Source organism: Barbatula barbatula (genome assembly GCF_947034865.1).
Source record: "Barbatula barbatula genome assembly, chromosome: 23".
Classification (NCBI taxonomy): domain Eukaryota; kingdom Metazoa; phylum Chordata; class Actinopteri; order Cypriniformes; family Nemacheilidae; genus Barbatula; species Barbatula barbatula.
In genome coordinates this window covers 8,332,724-8,360,530 of record NC_136786.1, presented here as the reverse complement: position 1 = coordinate 8,360,530, position 27,807 = coordinate 8,332,724, and the positions used below count along the sequence as shown (strand labels likewise).

Below are 27,807 nucleotides of genomic sequence, written 5' to 3'. Positions count from 1 at the left end.
TTTCAGAAATCCTTTCTGCCTGATTTCAAATGGACCCGGCTGTCAACATACACCTTTAGTATTCTGAGCTTTATTATATGTATACGAGCACTTGAAATAACATGGTTGAATTTCACTTACAGATTCCACAATCCTGGTAACAGCAGAGACAGTCAGTCCAAACAGATCCTCTCCCTTCAGATAGATCGGAAAGAGTTTCAGGGATCCGGTCTCATTCCTTCTCTCTGCCACCGGCTCCAGAACTTTATCCCACGCACCTGCAACACAACATGAAAGACTGAAATACAACCAGTCTGCAGAATTTCATAAACCTTACATTTCTTGCACAACTGGTTCCATTAACAGTATACTGCAAGTCAGACTCCCAAACAAAATAACAAAATGAACATTTTGCTTTCATCTGATGAAAAGACATGTGGAATGACATGAGGGGGAATCAATAACGGGAGAATTTTTATATTTGAATGAAGTATTCCTTAAAAAGTAGTCCTATTCCTGCATGTCTCGCATGCATCCTTAAAAAGTAGTCAAGTATCAGAATATGGCGAGAGTGAAAACCCAGTTGTCTCGTCCTTAAATTCAGCTTTGGCTTACCTTTTGGTGAGGATCCGGTAAGAATCAAGTCATCGTAACCCTGCTCCACCACACGGATGGCAAACTCCGGCTCGCCGTCGTTCTCATTGATGGAACACACGTAGTGGCAGCGGCGGTTTCCGTGACGCATGCTCCAATAGATCCGGCTGGCCTCGTAGCCCACTGGAAAGATGGCAGACACGGAGTGGAAGGCCTGAATCTGCTGGGCAAGCAGCTGACCGACAGAATGAAACACCAGGGTGCCCACGCGGAAGGTGTGTTCCCGTTCCCCCCTCTGAATGATGCTGGCGATCTGCCGCGCCTCGTCCCTCTGAACGTACACCCGGCGAAACACGGTGAAGCAGCGGAGCTCATGATCTGTCCCCAGCAGGCCTCCGAACGAGCTGCTTCCTCTGGGTCGGTGCAGGTGGCACAACATGGTCTTGTCTTTGAAGAAGGTGCACTGCGCTTTAACGGCACAGGTGAAATGGTAGGCGTTGGTGCAGCGCAACCGGTGGCAGCCGCTCGTTGCGCCGGTCTGCTGGCAGTACACACAGCGCACCGACAGGCCTCTCCTCAGGGCCAGCTCTACGTTAATAAGAGCTCCGGCCTGGGTCTCGTATACCTCCGTCGACCACAGGGCACAGTTGAGGTGCACCCACAGGTCCAGATCCAGGTTGAGAAGGCGGGCCGCCCCATCTGTGAATCCGTCTCCTTCATGGTGGCAGAAGCAGCAGCGGCGCATGTCTCGGGGCAGGGGCTCAGGCCGGAGAGCCGTACCCAGTTTCTTCAGCAGTTCGTCCACCTCTGCTTCCCCCGGTAGGTGGTGGTTGCCCTTGGGCACCACAATGTGAATGCTCCATTTCCTCCAGCGCAGAGCCTTCCAGCGCTTCGCGGACATGAAGCGAGATTCATCGCCGCTGTTGTGCACGGCTCGAGGATGAGGTTTCAGTTTGACCGTGACTTTGAGAGTATCAGACTTGTCTCTTCTGAAGGATTCAGAAGTGATTGAAGGGAAGCACATGAGTGGAGCGGATGGTGGAGACGGCTTAGGTTGCAGTCGAGCCAGACAGTGAATGTCCAGATCAGATATGTTGTTACTGTATTGATGAAGCACCTTCATCTGCTTGTCATGAGACTCAGACAGCAGAGACATGTTTGGCTGTTAGAGAAAGGCAAGTTTTTTTTTAACCAAACAATTATTTTATAAGAAGTTAAGAATGACAAGAATTTGAGTTTACATTTTGTCATCAATAACTATAACTAGTCTGTTTACATGTTTTTTGCACTGTTGATATGTAGTTTTAATAATAGTTTTAAACATTTTAATACACAGCTGCGGAAATGATTCAGAGACCATTTCAGAGACCATCTTAAATCAAACACTGGACTGGAATGACCACAACACTTCAAAAAATGACAAATGGTCTCATACTTTTTTCTATTGGCTATAGCTCCTTCAAATAATTATTTTCAGCATTATATCAAATACTTCAATACTTTTTGACTGCATTTTATATTTGTTATGTATGTAAACAATTAACCTTTACTATACTTAAATCGTATATGAAGATTTGCTAAGAAATGCTCAAAACTGTCAACGGTATTTTGCCGTTATTAGCCACGCCCATTAGGCAAGGTCCTTAGAACCCATCTATCAAAAATATGTTTTAAGAAAGCTTTGTTTTATGTAATCTTCTCAAATACAGCTATCGACTATAACTGGGCATCTGAACAAAACAATCAAGTATTTTCCTATTTATTCAGCCGTGTTTTGACAACTTTAAGAGGACTTTTAAAGAACCTTAGCTAATGTACAGAGAATTTTCCCTGTTAGTGCTATAATGAATTGTGGTGAAGGTTTTATCCTCATCCAAATGTCTGGGTACTCACCCTGCCATCTACTGATTTAGTCTGTATGTCAGCGGAGAAGAGAAGGAAGCAGTTGTGACTGCAGAAGACCAGATTTCGCTCAGCTCTTCCACAGGCCTGCAGAAAGAGCATTCATGAATGCAAGTTCACCCAGAGGCACCAATAGCGGGGAGATGTGCGTGCCATCTACTGCCCCTTATTATCATGAGATCCAAGTGCCTCACAGCAGGAGATCAAAGCTTGCGTATGTTTCAGACCTTTTGTTGATGCCATAAGGAATTATCACATTTGCATACTATTAAGAGGAGCGGAGGGGGTAAGGATAGAAGACATCAAAGGTATACCACGATGCAAATGACCTGAAATGGGCCTAAGTGTTTTTGAACTCCTTAGCCTTAGTGTATGCGTGTCCCTTGGGTAATGTCAGTTAACCCAATGATTGCAGTGGGTCAAATTTTCACTTCCTATTAGGAACCAGATTAGCATAATTGTGCTATTCTGTACCGCCTTAAGGGACATTGAGGGGGTTGCACATTGTGATTTAACTTCCCAAGCTGGAACTTCTGCATATTCTGTATGTAAACACTTGAAGAGTGTGTCACATGAGCTCTATGACATCCTGCTGTAGACAGCGGCTCCTTGCGTCCAAATGTAAAAAGGTTAAGGGGCATCTTTGATCCGGGATCCTATTCTGTACATTGTTTTTGTGTGTTTTATATACCTGTTTATTCATAGGCAGGTCTTTGGTAGATTTGCGGACCCCATTTCCAAGTACCACCACCTTGCACTGAGAGCACCACTGTGGTTTAAGCCCTGGGCTGTTTCTGCTCTCCTGATAGTCTGGTCTCACCACAGCCGACCCTGGAATAAAGAAACATTTCAATACTACAAACAAGTAACTTCTGCTATGGGGGTAATAAAACACTGGAAATGATAACGCGATAATGGTCACACAGTATGTGTTTTCTTTCATGTATAGAGTACGTACCCTCACTGAATGAGTTAACCGGTGGCCGGAGGATTCTCATCACAGGTTGCTGAGGAAACAGGGCAGTTTGAGGAGGCACCTGCTCTGATTCTAGAGACCGGTTCACTTCGTAACTGCCTGGGATGGACACATTCAGCATGTTCGCCAGTGTCGACATCACACCTTGAATGCTCTAGGACACAAGCAGACATATAATCAGGGGTGGGATCTATTCTTCCATCCCCTGTTGACACGAGACCATTTTTATTAATTTTGTCTGTTTATTAACACGACAACAGCGTTTTTGAGCAATGAAAACGCGAACGTTTGAAAACGGGTCTCAAAGTGCACGTTTTTGGAAACTAATGCATTATCGTTCCTGTGTAAGCTCTGAAGGCAGCGTCATAACACGCATGAGTATAACACGGTCAGTCTGTAGGCATGCGCGAGTATTCCCAAAACAATATTGGCGGCCTACATGGTGCATGTTTCTCCTGCTTGACTATTATTATCATTTCTCCAGCAAAAAGTATTTACTACACCACTACAACCAGCAGAGACATAGTATTCATAAACATAAATATACGGCGACTAAGTGTCTTAAATGCACTTTTACCCTAAAACAGGATATTTTACAGCGCAACAGCGTGCCAGGAATGTATAATAAAAATTTTTTTATCGGTTTTCCCAGATCTGTGTAAATGCAGATCGATTTGATGTCACGTGTGCTTGAAACGTTTTCTGTTTTTCATCGTGTAAACGTCCTCTAAGAATCTAAGCATTTATACGCCAGGATACTATATACAGGAGACATAATACACAGATTCAGACACTCACCTGTGCGGCAGCTGGCTTCAGAGTAATGGCTACAGACACCAGATCAGATCTTGAGCAGGTGGACAGCTGTCCAAACTGTGAACCAATGAAACTGCATGCTGGCTCTTTCTTGACTTCCCACAGTTTGGCTTCAGAGCCTATTGGGAAAAACATCATGTTACCAACCATAACAAAGACTCTCACATTCACATCAGTTAACTAAGATGAAGAAACCACGTGACCAAGAATTTGGCCAAAAAGGGCTGCGTACATAAATGCCATCTCTAATGTGTCTCTCAGGATGCTGGCTCGCCAGATTTCAGAAGCGCTAAACAGTTTAGTTTACCTTTCCCGCTGGCACTGGGCAGCATGGGGATGACTGGAGAGGACGCAGGAGATGGCGGCTCTTCTTTAACTCGAGAGAGATCCGGATAACAGCTGAACTCCATACCAACTACACTCTCGGGAGAAGATGATGGAACATAGCTGTCAGGAGTGTCCCTGTCCTCATAGTGATCCTGACCCCTGTGGAAACGAAACAAAACGAATTTAGTCATCCTGATCAAGGCCTTACGGATAATAACAGCTACTCGCATTCAGACTGCATGCCTACACTTTTTAAACTAGCTTAATGCACCGGTTATCACCAGAACTCCTTCAGCATATCAAAGTGAATGTCAAGATAGTCACTTGATGTTTTTATGGTTCACAGGACTGAAACGGAGATTTGTCGGAGTACTACATTTCTCTATGCTGTAAAAATGACATTATAACACAAGCACGGGTTAAACCGGACCTTTCCCTGTCACGATAACCATTCACTCTTGTCCCTGCAGTTCATGGCCATAAAATGTGCTCCAATGAGAACCTGAATTTATGCTGATAGCTGTGAGTGACGTGGGAAAAAATAGCCTGAAGACGTACCTAAGTTCCTCCTGGTTGTTGTGGGGTGGAGTCGGGAGGGAAGCGGGAACGTCGACAGTTTTAGGACCCTGAGTGACTGTGTGAGACAGCAGATCATCTTCACCTTTAAATGAAACGCTGAGCTGCTTCTGAGCCAAGCTTTTAGAAACTGACAAACAATCACAAACGATGGTAAAAACCAACGGAATTATCATGTGACTCAACTAACATTACAGTGAATAACGTAAGTTAAACAAGTAGTTAAAGCATTTTTCCCCATAAAATTGTATTAATATTATTCTTACTATTTGTATTAATTGTATTATGAATTAAATACATTTTAATAGAAATTGTATTCATAAATCAAGCCATTATTTATATATATATATGCTGCAATTCTGTCTTTATAGCCCGTAGTTTGGTATGTTGTCGTTTAGATTTAGCTGGGTAAATACACATTTATGATGCATTTTTCCTTTCAGCTAGCAGCATACAACCCAGCTCTTGCTAAACAGATATTAATGTTGACGTCTCACTAGTGTTTCAATCCATATAACCGATTGGATGACAACCGACGTTCAGTATTTAGTTACACGTCTAGTGATGGCACAATTACACATTGTGGTTTGGGTTCAATAAGACACTGACATTTCTCCCACACATCATTGACACATTTTTCCTCAATGAACTGCGTTTTACAAAAACACAAATATTGATCTACAGCACATCCATCCTATAATTGATCCCCTCCCTCTGAATGTTGCGTCGAAGATTTCAGTTTGTACATTTTCCATACATCCAGTTGTCGTGCATAAATGATTCAGTCAAGCCGTTCATACCCTCATGCTCACCCATAACTTCGGCTTTTCTGGCCAGTTCCTCTGCAGTGGCAAAGCCATTTAATAACTTCTGTCTTGCCACAGGGGGCGGTGTGGGAGGCAGTGAAGCAGGTGGTGTTGGGGGATTGCTAAGATTGTTCTGCTACAAACACAAAAAAATCCTTAAGAAAAGTTTCAGAAACAGCTTCATTTCTACAGAAGACGCTGTGAATTCACAACATTCACACTACAGTATGAAGCTACAGAGGAAATGGACTTTACCTTATAGATGAGTTGGGAATAATAATCGGATACGCCATCCAACGACGCACTTCCGAATGATCCAGACAGTCTGCTCTCTCCGTTCAGCTGACCGCTGCCATACGGAGGAAAGTATGCAAAGTTTACCCCGATCATGGGCTCCATCAGAGGCAGCATAGAGAGCTGCTGGAAAGGAAGGAGAGGAAGACACATGACAGCTACTGTTACGGCATAATGATGGTAGAGATGACATTAAAATGCCATTAAAGCTCTTTTTTATCCTCATTAAGTCATCAGCGTGAGTAACCTCAATTACATTTCTACAAATTATTATAATAGACCTAAAATCATGACGTATCAATTACACTTATCATTTTGACATTCATACCAGTAGTGAAGCACTTTACTTTCCAACCCTGAAGCTAACCCACAGTATGTACTGTACCTTAAGCACACTTTAAACCAGGTACTGTAAACTAAAGTGCACCCAATATTTCTTAAGCACAAAAGCATTAGAAAAGGGTAGTAGTCAACTATTAGGAAAGCTAAATATGTGTAAAAAAAGATGAGAGATGATCTTGAGTTGGATGTGTTTAGTGTTTACCTGTTGGAGTTGTGTCATCAGAGTATCTGTGTTGGTGTACATGGACTGCCTCTCTTCATCTTCTTTCTTTCGTTTTTTCCAGCGTGACAGAGGTTTCTCGGCTCCGCTCTTAGGTGTCCTTTTGTTGCGCTGTTTTCGCTTGCATTGTGCGGATGCATCAAGATCAACATATCCTGTCAAGTGGCTCTGTAGATGACAAACATCGGTTTCAGCTCTCCGAACAACAGACGGTAAAGAAATGATGGATAAACAGATCTGGGTCTCTATGTAGTGTGTAAATAAGACATTTTGTTCAGGAACTACACTGCTGTAGTTGTGTTGTAACGTAGGAAGCTGGTGTTACTCTTTGATGTTTTGAGGCACATTTTAATGCATTCAAATTATCTTGAGAGTTTATTGGTTGAGGCGAACATATAAAACACTCCGGTGATTTGTCAGAGATGAGATATTTCTCTCTGGGTATTTGACATGTTTGGCAAATGCTTTTATCCAATGCGACTTATCCTGCAGTCACACTTGATTTTTCCCTCCATAGACTTCCATTCCATGCGAATGTGACAGACCGGAAACGCAAGCCACGATATTTGGCATTTCGCTGCGTTGCAAAGTTCAAGTTTGGTGAACTGTGACTTGGGAATTTTTATAGTCACGTGAGTGCGGGAAACCAATAGAAGATCAAAACGTCACAGCGTAACCCCTCGGTACAGAAATGTGAAAAATTTAGGAATCGCGCCAGCCCATTTTCGTACCACCGTCTCAATGATCTTCGCATGATCAAAGTCAAGTATGACGGTGGCTTTACAGTACAATAAAGATATACTACACATTTAATACATTAAACGTAATTAAGTAAACTATTGTTCAACTCACACTGTCTCATTCTCTTTCAGTTGTTCTTTTGACACTTGTTTGTTGCATTTTTGAGCATATAACCCTGAATTGTGCACGATTCTATGCTAGATTATGAAATTTAAGCGCATTGAATATTATTTTTGCAGTACTAATGTATTAAATTCTTTAATATATGAAGCTGTGAACAATGTGCATTGAGAATGCAAAAACCCTAGTTGTATGTTTCCTTGTGTGAGTTCCACTCAGTAGAAATGCCATGCAGAGGCTTATGAGAAACATTAGGAAAATATAGACTGACAGTAGGGTTGTCACAATATCCACAAAAATATCTTGCAGTTACAATACTATACCGACGGACATATCACAATACCAAGTAGTAGTGCAATAATGTTGTGGTAATTAAAAATTTAGATACACAAAATGAACAAAATATATATTTTAAAGGGGTGATATGACACGGCTAAAATGAATATTATCGTTTGTTTTAGATGTAATCAAATGTGTATACACGATTTAAGGTTCAAAAACGTATTGGTCGAATGATGCAAGCATGTGATGGAAGTATAACGCCTCTTTATCATATTTGGAACATCAGGATCCAAAGCAATTGTATTGACAGGTACGCCCACCTTACTTCTAAATAAATTTGGGTGGACGTAGTTCTCTGGGGTTGTGGTTACACGAGGCGTATCAGCCCCTTCTGGCTAAAAACATTCGCTTTTAGATAGAATGCATATTTTGTTCCGACACTTCAATTTTTGCAATTTTTGGTGTCTAATACATGCTTGGACAATAAATAACACAACAAAGACACAGAAAAACACGTATTCGTGCCATATGCAAGAATTAAGATGAAAAGAGTCGAGCCAATCTTGATACTTAATTCATGAGAATGAAAATGGCTATAGACGGTATTCATCGGACACACGGGCCTGGAAGGAGGATAACTTTGTTAAAGGGGGTCTGTGTTTGTTTATCACTCTGGCTATAGTGGCTTATAATATAACTCTTTATATTTTATTTCATTTACATTAATATTAGTTTATATTATTTTATTGTATAATAATTGCAGATTTGTTGAATTTTGTTGCATGTTAATTTATTAAGTTTAGTTTTATTGAATGGTTCGTGTAACTTTCGCATTTCAAGAAACTGCATGGCACATTGACATCTAGTGGTTGAGCTTGGTGTTGGAATCTAAAATCAATATATTGGAGAAGCAAGTTTACGGTTCTTCTCGATTGCTTTTGCTTGCTGTCAGAAATAATCTACAGGCACTCTATTGTTTGCGGATGTGTACCCGAAGGTAAAGGGCGCCCACAAAAGTGCGCCTGCGCAGTAACATTTTTTTATGTTGTTCCTTTGCAACCGTCTATGAAAACTGAAGACCAATAATACAAAAAGCATAAAGCCACCCACATGAAATACTTTTTTTTAAACTATAATACTTCAATTAATGCACACTCCAACATTGTGCAATTTTAAATACTGCTGTGCTGTGAATACTTAGTTATAATTTAATATTTACTATTGTAAAATCAAAATACTAAACAATCAAAAACTTTGGTCTTGAAATTTGACTACATTTTACAATAGTAAATACTGTATAATAGTGCAACATTTTTTCATGTGGGAACTAATTCAGCGTGCAATGATTCATATATACAACACTATTGTTTTAAATGAGAAACTAAAACGACCAGTAGGCAGCGGCATTTTTTCAACACAAGTAAATCTCTTTACAGTTTTGTGAAAAACGGCAGATTTATACAAAATCGATTTCATATGACTGCCTGTAACATAATTTAAATTAATTTAGGAACGAAACGGCACTTTGCATCCTTAAAGGCACACAAAGAGGCATTTTATATGCTTTTGCAGATGTAAATGTTCAAATGAATGTTAATGCACTCATAACACATTAGTTACTGTACTACAGTTTAAAAGAATAGAGTGGCATCTCCAGTATTTTGCATCAGCATCGCGATGCTACCATAGCACTGGTGTACTGTGCAACCCTAACAGATCGAGGCCCACTAGGGGACCTTAAACTTCCAAGGGCCTAAAGACATCTAAATTATTTTAAATAAAACGCAAGCATGAAATTAAGTTAAAAACAAAGACTTAAGATGTTTCTTACTAAAGATTTTGTACTGTCCAATCCTAAAGAGCTTTTACGGTCACCCAGGCTCTCATCCTCTGATCGTTGGCTGTCATTAGACAGTTGATAAGTCAGAGGTGTTGGATGAAGTGGAGGGGTGTTCTTGTTCTTGTTCTTGAGAAGGTGTTTGAGCAGCTCATTTCCCGTATCCTCAATCTGGGATGTTGGAATTGAGGAAATGACCTCAATACTCTCTTCTGTCTTTATAATGCCACATGCTGCTGTACTCTGGCTGTGTGCCAGCTCTCCCTCAGTCTTCTGGCACTCACTGCTCTCCAACCTTTCCAACTTGATCTCACGAAAGAGCCAACTTCTCTCTGCCTCAGAGCCTACACTTGACTGCCGCCGCAGCAGAGTACCTCCAGAAAGTTGTTTCTCCTGCTCTGCAGATGATGAAAGGCCAGTGGGGTTGAAGAACTCTGATGCGTCTTGGTCACCCAAGATGGCAGCAGTGCGCGTCGGGGTGGAAGATGTGTCAGATACACACGGTGTAAGGGGGGCGGTGAGGTCAGAGTGAGCTGTAGAAGGAATTTTCACAGAATCTGCATCATCGTCCAGTTTCTTCTTCCGGTTGCGTTTCTTTTTGCCTTTCTCCTCAGGAATTATGTTGGAGTAGAGTTGGATCAGGGACTGTCCCGAGCCGGGGAAATTAGCAGGTAATGGGGTTGTAGAATCTATGCCAAATGAGGAAGCATCACCACCACCATAGGGTGACATTCCAGGCCTTTCAAGCCCAGGAGGGCGAGACTGACCTGGTGGGAAACCATGCAACGCAGGATTATTGGACTGAAAGTTTGGTGCCATATCTGGACCGAAAGAGCCAATTCCAGGCACAGGTCTGCGCTCTGCACCGTGCCGAAATGCAGGACTTGGACCCACAAAGTCTAAAGGCATGTTTGCTGGCTGAGGGAACCCTGGACCCATCTGCTGCTGTTGAGGTCTGGGTGTCTGAACGAATTCTTGCGACAGGTCGGAGTTATAGAAGGGCATCTGAGAAAGGCCATCCCCGATGCTGTCGGGTCCGATTCCAATGCCTTGCTGATCCATCTCGAAACTCTGCAAAGCCCTTTGCCTCTCAACTTCCTGCATGAGTTGAACACGTTGATTTTCTTGCTGCTCACGAAGGCGCTCCCGGCGCTCGCGCGCCTGGAAACCCTCACTGAATGGATTATTATCATCAAACTTCACATGAGGGCCACCAATATTGGCTCCTGCGCTGTTACCTCCAGAAACAACACTGGATTGGCCAGGTTTACCTCCTGGAACCATTGGAGGAGGTAGTGGAGTCTGGAGAGGCTGGCCAGCATTGGGCAATGGCATTTGGGTGGGCATATGAGGTGGCATCCTAGGTCCACCCATTGGCCCAACCGCTCCTGGGTGCCATCCTGGCATGCGAGGAGGTCTGGACTGACCAAGATGGGTTTGTTGCATGGGCATCATAGGACCCATCACAGGTTGACCCATTTGCGGTCCACCAGGCATTATTCCTGGGGCCTGTCCCTGCATTCCTGGCATGGCCTGCACTGGACCCATCACACCAGGTTGGAGGCGTTGTTGCTGTTGTTGCTGTTTAACACGATACTCCTCTATGAGCTCAGCATGTTCCTTCTGTTGCTTTCGTATCTGGAGGAATAATGAAGAGAAACAAAATCAAAGTTATGTGCGGCCATTTGAAGCAGCAGGTGTTGGGAATTTGTTGATGCAGTAAAGAGTGGGAAGAGAGGTCAGAGAAGTCAAAAACTGGGCTCCCCAAATGCTCTAGATGCAATTCTATACTTTCCACCCCACTGATGCAAAGCTTACAGCAGTTCACCTTTCACCCAAAAACACATCTCAAAGTTCAGTTACAGTTTTATCTTAATATCTGTGTAAAACATCATCTCAGAATTTTAGTGATTACTGTTACTGGTTTTATTATATTTTCTCCCTATAGCTCAATTTCACTATCTTAACCAACATTTTATGGAATCGAACTTGGTGGATTTTAGTCAATATTATAACATTATAACATACAAAAAAAAACACCATTGTTATAAATGAAAACTCTTAATTCAGTTTTTCTGACTAGCAATAGCAAGTACTATTAGCTACATACAAAATGTCCTGTTAAGAAAAAAAGATGTCAACATAAGAATGAAACTTGCATTTTCATTTCATAGGGTCTTGGAAAGTGTGCCACCTTTAGCTGAATAATTACAATAAGTACCTATTAGTAATTTTCTCATACATTCAAATAGTGTAAACGTAAGGTTTTTTCACACGGTTTGCTTTGTATCGAAATCGGGATTCAATTGTTACTAGAGCCCTACACGGGCATTAAATCCACGCCCTAGCCTGGTCCTGGCCCGAGACGCTCAGGCCCAAGCCCGGCTCTGCCTGACAAGCTTATCAGAATTCTCAGCCCGAGCCCGCCTAGAGCCTGATTTGTTTTGTATCCCATTACAAGCTAATGCTACCGTTGCAGCCATTAAAAAGTTTCGTTTTGGTTTTTCATCAAAAAGTAGTTATATATGTTATATGTTATATATATATATATATATATATTTCCTTTATTAAGCTAATTAAGAAAATAACTCGTCCTGCTGCGCTGAAGGAACCCTTGCTCCTACTGCTGCTGGCGGGGACATAAATACCGTGAATAGTGGATGAGGGAAACCTGTGCGAATGCGCGGGCTCAACTGAATGTGTAATGTGTGTCAACGTGATATGAACTTGTTCGATGTTTTAAATTTACAATCATCAACTTCTTATTGCTTCTTTATTTGATAAATTTTTTATATATATATATATATATATATATATTAGAAATATTAATGAATGTTTAATATATAAAAAGGAGGACAAGCCCGCTTGTGAGCTATGACGTAAATAAGTCGGGGCCTGTCAGGCCCGGGCTGAAATGCAGGGCTCTAATTGTTACAACCCTTTATTTATTCCTAGTTAGGTTTGCTTTCACCTGGCAACACTCTTTGAAACTGTTTTCATTACTGTACAAAACACGCTAATAACTGCACAAAGTATGTGCATGCTATGAGCTACAGTGACGGACCCGGCCATTCATAAAGACAACATGATTTACCATCCCGCAGCACTATATTCCCACAGTTTCTTTATGTAACCACGCGCAAGACGGATGGTTTCAACATCCGTGTACATTCGCATACGCAGCACCTTGCACTGGTGTTTACGGCGGTTCACGCTGTACCAAAAATACAGTATAGAAGTTGCAAGTTCACATTCCATTATTTTAAATACATACACATGTGATCCGTTTTTGAAGAGGTTTGCCTGTCTCTTACATATGTGCAATGTTAGCATAAAACATGATGTGTTTATGTAGTTTACTGTTTCTCTGAAGGCTATGAGGGTTCAGTCAGTGGAGGAAGGAGGATTGCCAGTGTGAAATGATTAAACCTCTGCTAACATGAGCACTATGCAAAAAGCATTTAGAGAAAACAACCACAGCTCTTTACTAAAAGCTGCACTTGTTAAGAAAATAAAGCATAATTTTTTGTGCAAATTTTTGCTTGTCGGTTGAGTTTGACAGTTTTTTGTCAGTTGACATTATTACTGCAAATATAATTAATTAAAAAAGTTCAATTTGTTTCATAAAATACAAGATGATTTTATAATGCCTTAATCTTTTGCATTTTTTGTTTTTAAGGTGAATAAGAGACAATTTCTCCCTGTACATTTCATTATTGAGGATTTCTTTTAAAAAAAATTAAAAACTTGTGAACTCAGTCTCGTCTCGTGGGATAAGTGTCTCTTCACACTCCTTATCATAACCTATCATATACAGTACAAAATGGTGCATTGGTCTGCTGGTCTATGGGGCCGGGTTTCAGAACAAATGTCAGGTGTGGAACAGCCTCAAACGGTGGCATAAAGCAAACAGGTGTCTAATGAAGTAATCATCCTTCTCTAAATAGCTACATTACCTGTTCCAGCTGCTTTTGAACCACACTCTGTTGTTCAGTCACAAGTTTCAGCTGTTCTGCATCTTCCTCTGGGAACTCCCGCCCAGCTTTTTTAGCTGTTCGCTGTTTTGCAGAGAGGGCCTTTTTAGATTTCCTGTTGGCCCCAATTTGGTCCTCTAGAAACTTCTGCTGCATCTGAAGAAGTTGTTGTGTTTCCTGGAGCCACTCCTCATACTGTTTCCTCTGTGATTCGTCTGGAGAACAAACACTCACTGACTCAACTCTGAGAGTAAAGTTACACTTGCTGGTAAACATCTGCTAAGTGATTACTGGAACTGAAATCTACTTAAACACTTACTGACAAACCCCGGTCCAAAATTAGGGGGATTGGGCCTTGTAATCTGCGGTGGCATCTTACCATCCTAAAAATAAATGGTTATATTTGCCTTTAGGACAGATTTATTTCTGGTAAGATATTATTAGAATAGAATATCTTGGCACATACCGGTCCAAATAAATTTTGAGAGAAACCGGTTGGATCTGGGACATGTGTTCCAGGCACCTGTGGCGTTCTGCCAAAAACAAAAGCACAGGGATTAATGTCAAGACATGTGTTCATTTGTAGTGTTAAGAGACAACTCCAATACAATTTGGGCAGTAAGGATAAATAACTAGTGTTTGCTTAGGAAAGCTAATTATCATAGTTTACCTGTTCATAATCATGGGAGCCATGTTCATACTGTTCTGTACCATGACTTTGTTGATCCCCTTTAGAGCCACGATTTTTGCCTTCATGATTGGGTCAGTAATGGTGTCAAAATCTAAAAAAGTAATTTCACTTGAGTTCAACGTCATTATCCTCCTCCAATAAATAGTCATAGCCATTTGTATATCACTATAGTCTAATGTACTTAAAGTATGCATGTATAATCTTTCAGGCATAATGCATGTGAGATACTTGAAATTCATTCACTTTCACTGGAATTGTATATCAAAAATTAGAGTTTAGGCTTACCAAAGTTTGGGAAAAAAGGGTCATTGGAGCGTTGGCAAATCATAGCCTGCATCTGCCTCTGTTGTTGTTGCTCTTGTCTCTCTTGATCAAGCAGATCTTGCAGAAGCAGAGGCTGTTCCTCTAACAGAAGAGGTCTGTTCAATTCATTCTGGTGCACTTGAGAAGCTTGTGCCCCATCAGCTCCAGAAATGAACATGCCCTGTTGAGTTTGGTTAACAGGATGGGAACCGCTAAGCATTTGGAGGTTCAGATCCACTTGCTGGCCTTGTGAAGATCCAAACCCTTGAAGAGGCATCTGCTGGTTTCCCGATTGTATAATAGTTGGGTTACCTAACAGTGCTGCTTGAGTTCCAGATGGGTCAACCATATGCACCAAATCTTGAGATTGTCCTTGTAGCATCACCATACCCATGTTTGTCTGGACCCTGGGGCCAAGATTAGTTTGGACAGTTCGGTCATCTTGGAGAGAAGAAACTATGGATCCACATCTACTGTCTTCCAGTTTCTCCTTGATGTTAGACAGTACTGGAGCAGACCCAGAATGTGCAACAGCACAAGACTGCTCAAAAAGATCAGAGACATCATCTTGACCAACTTTACAATGCATAAGTTGATGCTCATCCACAGAGCTCCCAATCAGAGATGCCTCTCGGTTGGATATTAAAGCTTGGTGTACCTCTGTTTTTACAATTCTGTCAGGCTGAGGATTACCCTCATTTGATAGATTCTTCTCTAATTTGACAATACTGGAATGTTCAACCCTTGATTGAGGTTGAGCCGATGACACATAACCACATCCGGCACTTCTTTTTTCAGACACACTCTTCTGAAGATCTGAAGTTTCCCCGTGTTCTTCAATGGAATCACTCAAATCCAGCTCTTCATTAAACATATCTTTTTTGTCCTCAAGATTCAGCTCAGGATCTGCATAAGCAATGAGATCAAACTTCCCAGATTCCAGAAGATCATCGAGATGAAGGTCGTTTGTTTCCAGGTCTAAGTCTTTGCCGTCATCGGCATCGAGGTTCAGGTTGTCCAGATCTTCATCCACCAAGTCTTTGACCTCAACATCATCAAGGTCCTTCACGTTAGAATCATCTGGGTCCAGTTTTCCCTCAATACCATGACTACAAGACAATGACATTTCCTCTGATTGACCAGAGGTTGTCACAGGGAGTTGCTGCGGCTGAGATGGAGTAACCAAATCATTATTGACTAAATGGCTAAGCGGTGCTGCTAATGGAATCTGTAGTTGTGTTGTAATTGCTGTGGTATTTATCAGGTGATGCCGATTCTCCGAATTGGTCGGTGTCTGCAGATGACTGATTGATCCTTGTTGAGGGTGACCAAACATAGGATCCATTATTCTGGGACCTTGGTTTCCAGGAAATGCCATATTCTGGCCACCTATGAAGCCATTAGGGGGTCTCTGAGAATGATTAGTATGATCCAAAACATTATGTGGCCCAAAAGGTAGTCTGAATCTGTTTTCAGGAGCTCTGTGACGGAGCTCAATGAATGGTTGACCCATTATATTGTGTTGCTGCATTTGAGGGCCACGTGGTGGAAAATGCTGGTGAATACCCATCTGATGATTACTCCCCATTGGTCTTCTCATGTGTGGTGAAACACTGTCAACAATCGTGCCACCTTGAATCCTGTGAGGAGGACGGAGGAACTGATCTTGACTTTGAGGTCCAGGATGAAATCCAAACCTAGGAAAAGATTTAGAGCTTTGGCATGAAATGTGTAAAAATCTTTTTATAGCAAAAACGGAAGAGAAGAGGAACACTTACCTCTGTCCTTGGGGTCTCATTGCCATATTGTTCAGGTCCCTGGGGAATGGAGGTCGAGAGCAATGGAGTTCATCAGGCGAGGGACCTGGCTGATCTCCAAGAAAAGTTCCAGGAAATCTTCGTCCAGCCTGCATCGGTGAAGAGCTCATAGTCCCTGGATACGGGGGTGGGGGTCTACCAAAATTATCATTTTTAGCCCCAGAATCATCCTGCGACCAATGCCTTGGAGTCCCAGGTGCTGTTGTAGCTGCTGCCTCCTGGAGTCCCTTTTCCTGTCTAATGGCACTTTTCTCCTTCTGCTGTTTGAGAATTAACTGCCGCAGTCTTTGGCGCTAAAATGAGCAATAACAGTATACAATAAGTGACATGTACAAGACTGAAGTTAAAAAAGAACAGTGCCTCCCGTTTTTCACAATTCTGCAAACATCAAATGAACAAAATGTCAAATTTTTAGCATCCTGTATAATTTATGTAAAAACAATCCGTTTTCTTGTAAGAACACGAACAGTTTGTAACGTGTGATTGTCTGCATGGTGACATCATCTTAACAGATATAGAAATGTACAGTAAAACAATAACTTAAAGCACCGTTTTTGATTTTATGTTATATTTATTTGCCCAATTCACATTAGTTTTTTGTTATTATTTTATTACGGTTTACATGATGAATTCATGATTTGAGAATATTTCACTTGGACTGGCAAGTAACTGTGGTAACTTGTGGTGTGAATACTGTACATAATAAAAAATATATAGTATTAAACAATACAGGCCCACCAGTATATACAAAGTTAAGTCATTTATTTATTTTCTATGACAGTGTATTTTTCTGATTATGTATTCCGACCTGTTTGATTTTCTCTTCTGTGTCTCCAAGTGGTGGCTGCATTATGTTCTGTGAATCTGAAGTGTTGCCAGTGTTTGCTGAAACATCATGAGACAATCTTTCTCCTGTTTGGGAACATGGAGTTAAAGGAGCTTGTTCAAACGGATCATGGACAGGTGTATGGTTAGGGTTTGCCTGTGGCAGAGAAAAGCCTTCCTCTGAAATCCCAGGATGTTTTGGTGTTTGAGAACCAGGGGCAGATGGACGAGCAAATGGGTCCAGCATCCTGCTTTGGGTTTGATGGCCAAATGGGTCTGTTTGATGAGACATGAGGTTTCCTCTGGGAATCAGTCTGGGAAAGGCCTCTGGGGCAGTCCCTGGACACGGCATACCAGGGGCTTGGGAATATGGGTCAGCATGAACCGGTCTAGGAGTTCCAGGACAATGCAAGTAGGGATCTGGGGTTCTCTGACTACCTGGGGATTTAGGGAATCTTTCACCGGGAGAAGGCCTCGGGGTACCAGGCATTTGTGCATAGGGATCAAAACCATGAGATGGAGATTGTATGAACTGATTCATTGCTGTGGTTCTAGGTGTGGATGGTGCCACTGGGTAAGGATCAGAGTGTGGTCTTGGGGTACCAGGCATCTGGGCATACGGATCATGTGGTCTTGGGGTACCAGGCATCTGGGCATACGGATCATGTGGCCGTGGAGTACCGGGAGGTTGAGCATATGGGTCAGGCATCTGCTGAGGGTAACCTGGTCTAGGTGTAGATGGCGCCTGTGCATAGAGATCCCGCTGTCTGCTCATGGATAATGCTTGGGCGAATGGATTCCCTTGTGTTGGACGCATCATTCTGCCCTCATTGTTAAAACCATCTCCCATTGATGGATGAGGTGTTAGAGGCTGATGTGCGTAAGGATCAGACTGTTGTACTTGAGGGAAAGTTTCAGATGACCCTCTTCTAAAACCTTGCTGTGCTGAGCTGAATGAGTCTTGCTGTGACTGAGGCGGCATGGGCGTTTTGAACAGCTGCACAGATCCAGACTCATTACTTCCTGGAACGGGTGTTAACAGCGGTCTGGAGTAAGGGTCAGAGAGGACCATTCGGTTATGGGCAATGCGCTGGTATGCTTCAGATCTTTGCCCTGCTCTGGAGAAATTGTCACCTGGTGTTACATTACGGATTCGTCCTTGTTGCTGCTCTGATACTGGTCCAGGCCTGGACGGACCCATAGGTTTCACAAATGGGTCTGATGGTCGAGGTGTGTCTGGAGGCTTTGCATATGGGTCAAAGCTGGAGGATGTTGGAGATCCAAAAGATTCATGGGTTGGTGAGGGCCGACTCCGCTCCTGTACATCAGACACTGAACCTCTGCGAGGTGTGCTAGACTCAGACGGTGGCCGGGGGGTTCCCACCATTTTGCCATAAGGATCCCATGGTGACGAGGGGCGGGAACTAGAGGATTCCGCTGAAAACATTTGAGGAGACTGAGGCTGAGATGACAGGCACTGGGCATCATGGGTAGGGGTCTTTACTGTGGATGATGGGGGAGGAAGTAGAGGACGCAGAAACACATTATCTCTTGATGGCGATGATGTTGGCGTTCCAGGCATTTGGACTCTTGTAAAGCTATCCTTGGGTGTTAATGCTTGTACAGGAGAATTACTTCCGCTGCTGGTGGGAGTTGTTATTGGACTCTGATTTCCACTATTTGGAGCGTCTGAAACTGAAGGCGTGCCGAATTGCTGTTGTTGCTGCTGTTTTTGAAGTTGCTGTTGTTCATTTTTAACCTGTTCTAACTTCTGAGTGGCCTCGATCTTAGCTTGTTGTTTGCTCTTTTGTCTCATTTGCTGCCATAGAAAAAGCAGAAGAAAAACCAAAGTCAATTACATCCTTGCACAATTCTGTTAGAATGAAGGAATTTCTCATTGAACATTCTCATGCTTTTACAGACGTGGTCAAATTTGTTGGTACCCTAACAGCTCATTTAAATAATGCTTCTTTCCTCCTGAAGAGTGATGAAATTAAAAGCTATTGTATCATGTATACTTGCATGCCTTTAGTATGTCATAGAATAAAGCAAAGAAGCTGTTAAAAGAGATTAATTATTGCTTTGTCTACAAAGATATTCTAAAATGGCCTGGACACATTTGTTGGTACCCCTTAGAAAAGATAATACATAATTGGATTATAGTGATATTTCAAACTAAGAAGTTTCTTTAAAGAGTATCACACATGTATCCAATCTTGTAATCAGTCATTCAGCCCATTTAAATGGAGAAACGTAGTCACTGTGCTGTTTGGTATCATTGTGTGCCCCACACTGAACATGTACCAGAGAAAGAAAAGGATAGTGGTCTGAGGAGCTCAGAAAGGAAATAATAGACAAGCACAGTAAAGGTATCATCTTCACGCAGCTTGATGTTCCAGTGATATTATTATTAAGTTAAAGGTCCATGGAATTGTAGCCAACATCCCTGGGCGCGGCCGCAAGAGGAAAATCGACACCAGATTCAACAGAAGGATAGTGCGAATGGTAGAAAAAGAACCAAGGATAATTGCCAAACAGATACAAGCTGAACTCCAAGGTGAAGGTGAAGCACCATCAGTCGCTTTTTGAGCAAAAATGGGCTCCATGGAAGAAAACCGAGGAGGATTCATATGGACAAGTCACAATATTTCTGGGAAAATGTCCTTTGGTCAGATGAGTCAAAACTGGAGCTTTTTGGCAAGTCACATCAGCTCTATGTTCACAGACGAAAAAAAATCAAGCTTTCAAAGAAGTGAACACATTACCTACAGTGAAACATGGAGAAGACTCGGTTATGTTTTGAGGCAACTTTGTTGCATCTGGCACAGGGTGCCTTGAATCTGTGCAGAGCACAATGTAATCTCAAGACTATCAAGGCATTCTGGAGCAAAACCACCTACTGGCCAGTTTCAGAAAGCTCTGTCTCAGTCGCAGGTCATGGGTCCTCCAACAAGATATTGACCCAAAGCACCCATCTAAAATCACCCAAAAATGGATAACAACAAAACATTGGACAATTCTGAAGAGGCCTTCTATGAGTCCTGAACTGAATCCTATCCAACATCTATGGAAAGAGCTGAAACTTGCAGTCTGGAGAAGGTACCCATCAAACTGGAGACAGCTGGAGCAGTTTTCTCAGGAGGGGGGCAAACTACCTGTTTACAGGTCTCATTGAGAGCCACAGAAAACGTTTGCTTGCAGTAATTGCCTCTAGTCTAAAGGTTGTGCAACAAAATATAAGGTTTGGGGTCCCATCATTTTTGTCCATGACAACTTTATTTGTTTTATTATTTACAAGGGCTGCCCTCGACTAGAGATTTCTTTAGTAGACTATTAGTTGTTAATTTAGACCACTACTCGACTATTTGCACATTTATGATATTCATTTTTATATTTCAATACACATCGGTAAAGGGGACATCAGATGATGGTTTAAGCTTTATGTATGAAAAATATATTTTATGTAACATTGCTCTAAATTACAGCGCTATACAAAACCATTATAATGAGCTTTTAAAATATAAATGAAGTGCTCAAGCACACGCATAATGCAATCCCCTGTGACACCACCACAAGTGAACTAGTGGGAATAAAAGATGGATTAAATATAAATTTGAGGAAAACGAACCAAAACATTAAACTTTAAAAAAAGAATAGTCATGCAGACACATAACGAAACCTTTTTTCTCTGGATCAGGCCGCAAAATAGCCTATAATGTGAGCATTTTCTTCAAAAACTAAATTCAATTGTAGCAATATTTTAAACGTAGAATATAAAATAAATTGTAAATAGACAATAAAACAGTAATACAGCAAATTGAAGCACTTACAAGAAAACATATCAGTGGAAGTCAGAACGCAAAAAATAGGAATAAATATATTCGATACATTATATTTTATTTATTTGTTAATACAAAGCAGTAACTAAACACTACAACAATATAGACCATTAACTTAACTCGCCCCTAGTTATTCCTTCGTCTTCCACGTATCTGCTGTCATGCTCTTAATAAAGACTGGCGCACCGGTTTCACGCAAGGAGATCAGTTTTCCCAACAATAAGGCCAAACATATGTTCCTGCGACATTCCAAAACACGAAATGTTCTGTATACACCAAATAATAAAACATTATGTAAAGTAAAGCAGAAGCCTCAAACATGAATGCCAATCGCTGACACTTCGTCCTGTGATCCTTTACTGATGCGCTTTCAATTCACGTTCAGGCTCTTTGGCATTTCTTTACATAATACGCTTTATTAAGGTGTATACTGAATCTTAATGAATTAAGCCACGTTTAGCATTTTGGAATGTCGCAGGAACCGAAGTTTGCCTGCAAACATTTAAACATGCTCATAATAGCATTCCTTCATGCAAGTTAGAGCGAACGGCTATGTAAAGCGACCAACGTGGTGAGTATACACTTTTTCTAAATGATATGCAGACAATCTACTAATAAAAGTTGGTTTGAATAAGTGTCTTCTGGTCGAATAACGAATTGTCGACTAGAAGGGGGCAGCCCTATTATTTATATTATTATTTTGAATAAAAAAAATCAAAAGCAAAGTCTGATTTCTATTAAATATGGAACAAAACAATGGTGGACTTTTGTCAGTTTCAACTTATTTCAGAAAGAATTTAGCATTCTTTGTTTTTTGTGGAGTGGTACCAACAAATTTGAGCACGTCTGTATATACTGATATTACTACATACAGTATTTACAGTTTTATCAGTCAGTATTGCAAATGTTGACCATTTTTTGCTCAAAGCCAAAGCTTTGATTAATGGTTGTGAAGCCCAGTCAAGCATATTCTCTAAAACTGTCCCCCTAGCTGTCAATCACCTGTCTCAACTTCCACTCTTGCTCCTGTTCAGACTCCTTGGGCTTGAGCGGGTCCTTGAAGAGGTCTGTGTCCATGGGAATGCTGGGATCAAAGTCGTCCACTGGCTCCTGCAGTTGCTGTCTTTTCATCATGTCATTAGACAGCTGAACTTTGTTTATGCGAAGGGCAGCTCGGTTGTCTCTCGCCTTTTGCTTGTAAGGGAGAAATCCAGCACGTTTACTCAAAATAATTCCAAAAATAAATGACTGCATGCATCCAGCAATATGATGCCCAATAAAAGAGTGTCTTACCACATACGGTGCTCTGTCCTGAGAGCTAGCTTTCCTCCATAGTTTTGCAATTTGCTTCACTCTAGTTGCCCAATCTGTAAAAAAAGTTAATGTTTAGTTTCTCTCTCATGTTGATATTCAGTTTAAGACATTTAAGGATTATCCATTCACCTGGAAACTCATCTCGAAGGTTGGGGAAGTTCATATTGGTGTAAAGGACAGGTGCTACAGTAGCCATTTCACCCAGTGTTTCCTCTTTTTCCCATTTCAGCGTGCTCCTCTGAGCATTTGACATCGTGTCAGTCTCCGCCTCTGGTGGAGGGACTGGTCCAGGCACGGGAACAGGAGAAGTCCAGTGATCCATCGCATCGCCTCCTATCTGACTGAATGTCTTCTCCCTGTAGTCACACCCAAAGAGTTTTCTTCACCATCTTATTCAAACTATTTTAAATGTTTTTTTTTTACAGAAACAGATTTGTGCTTCCTGGAGGCTAAGGTCACCCACCTGACATTTTCCGGAAAAGGCATTCGGGGAAGAGTAGAAAATCCAGCTCCAGACATGGAGGAAAAGTGGCTGTTTGGCCCCATCATACCATTCATCGTAGGCATGCGTGGGAACATTGCACCATCTCCTGCAAATAAAGCCATGGAGAAACACGTACTCCCTAAAATGAGCTACATTTGATACACACACAGAATAACGTGTGTATGGTTTATGTATCCAGACTAAACAGACGTGAATACCTGGATTGTGAAGGGGCACTGCTCGGACTCGTGCATTAGGAACAGTGTTGGGATGATGAGGGAGTTGAGGTGCTTGACTAGTGCTGGGACTGAGCACCGCTGTGAATAAATCCTCCACGTCCTTACCTTCCAGTTCTGAACACAGTCAGTAAAGTTTAAAAATGCAAACCACATACAGTATAAACATAACAGATGTTAGTATTTGCTTGACGATTAAATTATAATTATTTAGTAAATGTTAAAATAAGTCACAATTTAATTTGGTTTTATCATTTGTGTGTGATTTATACATGGAGTATTTAAAAAAATGTAACGGTGCAACTGAAAAAAGAAACAAGCAAACAGGACGGCGCTGGATTGAATTCTGGTGGAAATTTACAATCATTGTAAATAAGAAATGCTAGTAGTGGTAATATGCTAGTTGATGCATGAATTGTCAGACTAATGCCATTAGAAATATCCTTTCCAAACCCCAGTTAATAATTCCTTAATGTTTAACAAATACATAAAACGTGTATAGTATGACTTTAAGAAATGAAAAGGTAAACAACAAAAACGTATTTTAAATTCAATTGGATTCTCTTCCTAAATAACTGAAACTCTTTGCTCTGGTGCATTACATGGTGAGAATATGGTAAGAAGAGGACGAACCTGGAAATTTGTAGAGCTTACTGAGAATGGCCCCTGCAAGTTAACATATATATCATTAGAAAACAACTTTTACGCAAAATCTCACTTCACAAAATGACTCCGTTTAAGGTATGTAAAAAGCTATAAATTAGCATATGCTACACTCCATGAGTCTCACCGTCAGAAACCATTTTGTCTAGCTCAGGACTCAGTATGACATCCAGTGGTTCCTCCTGTAATGTCCGAGAACCTCTAGCAGGGCCTGAATGAGGAGCCGCTGAATGATCGTCTGACATTGTGCTAATGTCCAGACCGGCTGGCAGGATACAGAGACATGGAGGGTTAAACAGCTAGTCTCAAACTTATTTAATTAAAAAACAACAACACCAAACAGGAGAACCACCATTCTGACACCTGGTATTAAGATGTGTTTTTGTGATCTGACTGCAAGTGGCCAGAGATAAATACAGGCGCAAACGGGGTCTAAATCTTCTGTGATTACATCATAACACGACTGGATGTAACCAAGAATGCATGAGACTATAGTTAATGGCTGCTTATTCACAGCCTATAATATGATCTGCTAAAACAAGGTTTTTACCTGATGGTTTCAATGTGCACTTTTTCAGACTGTGCATTATTGTCATTGTTCATTATTTTCTTAAACCAATATTAGATGTTTCTAAACTATCTTTTTTCTAACACCTTGCAATTAAGCTTTCCTAAATGGCACAAATTGTGGAACGTGGACCGATGGAGGAATGTGTCCTTGCCATCTAAAGAGACGGCAGCTAATGTGAATAAATAAACCTTTCTCTCAAGGAGCACACAGCATGTGAAGTTTCACCAAACAAATTCCAGTAAAATGTCACAGATTCTAATCAATCGCAGTTGTCGAATAAGGTAGAAAAGTTCAGTTGTTACTCCAGTGTCGCTACAGAAATGTGCGAGACAGCATGGGGCTTGTTTGTTTGTTTGTGGTTAGTAAAAAGATAAAAGCAGTGAGCCACAGAGGAGAGCGCTTGTGTTAGGAAAGGGAACATGCAGAAACTGGCAGTACAAAAAGTCAGAGGGCTCATTCAAAAGCCACAGCTCTACTACTACAGCCAAGAACGTCTGTGCCAACAGGATTCTTACCGAACAGAGAGGGGGAACTGTCCACCTGGAAAGGGCATAAATCAAGACCTACAGGAACCCAAACCAGACAAAACTAAATCATTAAAAACATGACAAAAACAATATCACAAGCAAACATAGGGGATGCAAAGACACAACAGATAAAAAAAACTGCAAACCAGGTAAAATGTGAAATGCAAGTGAGAAAATGTAAAAGATGTTAGGCATCTGCAGAGTGATGAGAAAAGGGTAAGCTATGCCAGGGTCAGATCTCAGGACTACCTGATTCAGCGCCTGGCTTGACCAGATCATCCGACAGCATTCCCAGAAGATCATCATCTGAATGTAGAACCAGCTCCGCTAAAGGATCATCCACATTTGCTGAAGATCAAGAAAATAAGGATTTCTGAGCCTTAGCGTCCTCACTTGTAACCTTTTCTTGTCATTGAACGTTTTAATGTGTTTCATAAAACTGCTCCAGATTAAAAAGAACATTTCGTATTTATTTATATATCGAGTTTCTTCAATCTAAACACATCTAAAGGACTCAAACTGAATAAAAATAAAAATGAATGTACTGTATGATCAAACATCTAAACCTGTTTTAAGATTAAAACTCCATAAAAGGGTTTAACAATAGCATGCGCAGAAGAGAGAGAGAAGCTTTGCTCTGTGTGAGATGAAAATCTCTAAGGACAAACAGGCGGCCTCGACAGCCTTCAAAAAGCTTTGTGACTTCTCCTTAAACAAACACACACAAGCCTTCTAATGCCTGTGCCGTGACTGCCAGCTATCTATCCTCCCTGAAAACTCAGATTGGGACTTGAGAAAAGCGTCAGGGAGTCTGGCAAATTGAGTTTGAAAACCATTTGCGGGCACAGGTCTGCTGGACCGGGTGTAAATGAGTGTTGACAGAACTGAGGATGAGGAGGAATGGTAAGAATGAGGTGTTTGAACAGGCTCTTCAGCCCCGTATGCAAATCACCACAGAACACGACACAAAGCGGCCCGAGAGTTCATTTGCACGGTGCATCTTCTTATTCTCTATGGAGCGGTGCAGGGTTTTGGTCTCTGATGCAATCCACTGGAGTTATATGAAGGGCGAGTAAGAGAGATCTACAGAGATAATGTGCATTATAGCTCCCTGCAGACTTCACTGCAGTCTAGAAGGAGAAAATGTAACCTGAGGGCTCGGAGCGGGAAGAAATATATTCATCTCTGAACAAAGAAAGGCACTTCGCAGAAGTTGCAAAAACTTTTGGGGAGCACTGTGTGTGTGTGTGTTCGCCAAAGGAAATCACATTTAGTTGGCATATATGTGCACGTGGACAGTTATAAAGAAAGTTCTGTCATGACAACTCTCGGAGGGTTTAGCATGGTATTGCACGTGCCATATACATGTATTTGGTCTTTGGCCACACTGCTGCGGAGGAGCAAGTACGGAGACTTGCTACTGCCAATACATCCACAACATGCTGCTGTGTGCATGTAAGGAATGCTGCTTCTGCACATATAACATATATGAATAACCCCCGTATGGGGTACGTGATCACCTTGTAGCAGATCTATAGATGTGGAGCTGGGGAAGGAGGAGGGTTTTTGAGGCGCGCTGCTACGACAATCACTAGTTAAGATTTAAACGTTGAGCAGCAAGCTCATTGGCTGCTGCTACAGAAGGAACCAATCAGCTGCGCCATGTTGTTAAGTTATTATGTCATATTGGGTTAGACTATAGGACTGTGTCATCTAGAGTTCCATGCCAGAACTTTGTCAGTCATAGAAACCGTTATTTTTCAGAGACTGCATAAAGATGTATGTGAACATACGCAGTGGGCCAGCTTTAGATGAGACTGGAGTGGATGTGGTACTCAGAAGCGGGTCAGATAATGGGTCCAGAAAGCTGCCCTTATGGGATTTGCGATCCGATCGATTGGCTTGTTCATCCACAAGACCCGTTTCCACGGTCAGCTTGGTCTGCTTGCTTTTATCCAGGAGTTCCCTACCAAAGAATGCCTCCTGTAACACACACACATTAACCAGTTAGGGCAACCTCGGCTAAACATCTTCACCCTTTACATTTTCTGAAGATAATGTAAGGGTTACTTATTTCTAAATAAATCTATGAGATTCTTTGTTTATTTTTGAAACATGGTTCACGTCTGTAGCACAAATGATGCGGGACAGTAACAGTATGCACCAAATATGAACAAATCGTAAAGACATACTGTAACTACTGCGCAGTTTTAAACATCACTGGAACAGCATTGATATCATCATCGCACATGCTTTAAATACACAAATAAAGAAATACTGCAGTGCATCATTTTATTTATTTTGCTAATCTGATCTGATTTAATGTCATAAATTTGGGAACAAATCAATCACTACAGACCCCATAGTGTCAAAAGTAGCCGTCGGAGATGACACCAGCTATGGCACGCACTTGAATTTGCAGTTCTTTCTGTATTATTTCTGCTTTAAATGTCAAAGGGCCACCGCTGGCTGATGTGATCTAGCAAATCTGTGTCACTCCAGCAGCACCAAACTATCAATGTTACACCTCCCCGCTGTGTTAAAACATTAAGAGCCTAATGTTTCTCTGGCGAGCACCTTTAAGCCTAATTTCAGCTTTGACGAACTGAAGTGACAGCTGTTAGACTAAATGTGTCGATGCTTCCACACGCTGGGCGTGATCGGCTTTACAGGAGCCATGCCATGAACATTAAAGCCTTGACCATCTCGCCTCATTCACCAGATCAAACTCATTCTTTGGACATGAACAAA

General features: G+C 41.6%; 1 protein-coding gene across 16 annotated transcripts in view; it reads right to left on the bottom strand.

Moving 5' to 3' along the window:
- The window catches only part of kmt2ca (lysine (K)-specific methyltransferase 2Ca), a 107,305-nt gene that overhangs the window by 4,006 nt on the left and 75,492 nt on the right, over nucleotides 1-27,807 (bottom strand). For 3 of the 16 annotated variants that reach the window (XM_079487858.1, XM_079487866.1, XM_079487862.1), the window contains 29 exons: nucleotides 26,850-27,039; nucleotides 25,306-25,404; nucleotides 25,045-25,092; nucleotides 24,086-24,223; nucleotides 23,929-23,961; nucleotides 23,278-23,412; nucleotides 23,039-23,165; nucleotides 22,705-22,931; nucleotides 22,555-22,628; nucleotides 22,264-22,455; nucleotides 17,406-19,241; nucleotides 16,559-16,890; nucleotides 14,763-16,477; nucleotides 14,457-14,568; nucleotides 14,253-14,319; nucleotides 14,106-14,169; nucleotides 13,769-14,001; nucleotides 9,807-11,450; nucleotides 6,815-7,000; nucleotides 6,232-6,396; nucleotides 5,971-6,112; nucleotides 5,153-5,300; nucleotides 4,575-4,753; nucleotides 4,250-4,386; nucleotides 3,434-3,605; nucleotides 3,167-3,306; nucleotides 2,467-2,562; nucleotides 595-1,735; nucleotides 121-257 (listed from right to left, as the gene is read on the bottom strand). In XM_079487858.1, the coding sequence (XP_079343984.1) occupies nucleotides 121-257; nucleotides 595-1,735; nucleotides 2,467-2,562; nucleotides 3,167-3,306; nucleotides 3,434-3,605; nucleotides 4,250-4,386; nucleotides 4,575-4,753; nucleotides 5,153-5,300; nucleotides 5,971-6,112; nucleotides 6,232-6,396; nucleotides 6,815-7,000; nucleotides 9,807-11,450; nucleotides 13,769-14,001; nucleotides 14,106-14,169; nucleotides 14,253-14,319; nucleotides 14,457-14,568; nucleotides 14,763-16,477; nucleotides 16,559-16,890; nucleotides 17,406-19,241; nucleotides 22,264-22,455; nucleotides 22,555-22,628; nucleotides 22,705-22,931; nucleotides 23,039-23,165; nucleotides 23,278-23,412; nucleotides 23,929-23,961; nucleotides 24,086-24,223; nucleotides 25,045-25,092; nucleotides 25,306-25,404; nucleotides 26,850-27,039 (9,909 nt within the window). The remainder of the gene's footprint in view (nucleotides 1-120; nucleotides 258-594; nucleotides 1,736-2,466; nucleotides 2,563-3,166; nucleotides 3,307-3,433; nucleotides 3,606-4,249; nucleotides 4,387-4,574; nucleotides 4,754-5,152; nucleotides 5,301-5,970; nucleotides 6,113-6,231; nucleotides 6,397-6,814; nucleotides 7,001-9,806; nucleotides 11,451-13,768; nucleotides 14,002-14,105; nucleotides 14,170-14,252; nucleotides 14,320-14,456; nucleotides 14,569-14,762; nucleotides 16,478-16,558; nucleotides 16,891-17,405; nucleotides 19,242-22,263; nucleotides 22,456-22,554; nucleotides 22,629-22,704; nucleotides 22,932-23,038; nucleotides 23,166-23,277; nucleotides 23,413-23,928; nucleotides 23,962-24,085; nucleotides 24,224-25,044; nucleotides 25,093-25,305; nucleotides 25,405-26,849; nucleotides 27,040-27,807) is intronic. The other 13 variants (XM_079487869.1, XM_079487864.1, XM_079487868.1 and 10 more) reach the window with 10 other exon arrangements.